Here is a 933-nt window from a genome sequence, read left to right on the forward strand (position 1 = left end):
AGAGTGACCTCAGAGGACAGCGAAATCATTCATTCAAGGCCTGTAATTCATAGAAAGGTAGCTGTTGGTTTGCATTAGAGATTCTTCCAGTACCACAAGCAGCTCGAGCACGTCTAGCAGTAGCCGGTCAGAAAAACAACTCGATCTTGGTAATTATAATAGAAGTTTAATTTTTATATATTGGACTGTTTTGTTTTATATTATTTTTTTCAATTTTCATCTTGATTATGTACTTTTTTTTCATTTATTCAGTCTTATTATTATTATTATTATTATTATTATTATTATTATTATTATTATTATTATCTTAGATGCGTTCAAGTTTCCTGAAGAGAGAGCAAGGAATTCAGAGAAGAAAAGGAAATCGAGATCATCTTCATCACTCATTGGTCGAAAAAAGTAAATAACTTATAAATTTGTCTTGATGTTGTGAATTTTTCTTACCGAAGAAGCATGTGGGGGGGGGATATTCAATTCATGTTGCTTGGTGCTAATTTCACTGTTTACGCATAGCTGATATGAATTTCATTGTCTAGGCGTTTGCATCGTTTGTGGTACAGTACCTCTTCAGATGAAAATTCTGATCATGGGAAGAATAATGGCGAGCAGTCATCGGACGGCAAGCTCGGTGGGTTGACTTTGGAAAGCAGTCCTGCTCCTCCGGTTCGTTTGCAGAAACGTATGCGTTTGCAAATTTTGTCATTCAACGCGAAATGAAAATAAAAGTCAATAATCGTTGCTTGCAGGGAAAGTCGACGACAATGATGAAGAAAGTGAGGAAATGAAGGAGAAGACGAAGAAAAGTAGTGTTGAAATGAATTATTCGAATCTCTCTAATTTTATGCATTTTTTAATTGGATATTTTTTTGCCGGACATTTTGTCGCCCGTTGTCGAATATTGAGAATGAAAAGGAGGTACTTATAGTGGACAGC

The 933-nt window shown here is 35.5% G+C and overlaps 1 protein-coding gene across 1 annotated transcript; it reads left to right on the forward strand.

Annotated features, from left to right (window-relative positions):
* Positions 1 to 53: 53 nt before the first annotated feature.
* On the forward strand, positions 54 to 915 carry Tsp_14945 (conserved hypothetical protein; the record flags this gene model as incomplete). Its single annotated transcript, XM_003368220.1, has 4 exons — positions 54 to 126; positions 312 to 399; positions 537 to 679; positions 747 to 915. Coding segments are annotated over 4 exons (473 nt in total), but the record flags the coding sequence as incomplete, so codon positions are not given.
* Positions 916 to 933: the final 18 nt, after the last annotated feature.

The sequence above is a fragment of the Trichinella spiralis genome (assembly GCF_000181795.1).
Source record: "Trichinella spiralis strain ISS 195 chromosome Unknown Scfld2876, whole genome shotgun sequence".
NCBI classification, from domain to species: domain Eukaryota; kingdom Metazoa; phylum Nematoda; class Enoplea; order Trichinellida; family Trichinellidae; genus Trichinella; species Trichinella spiralis.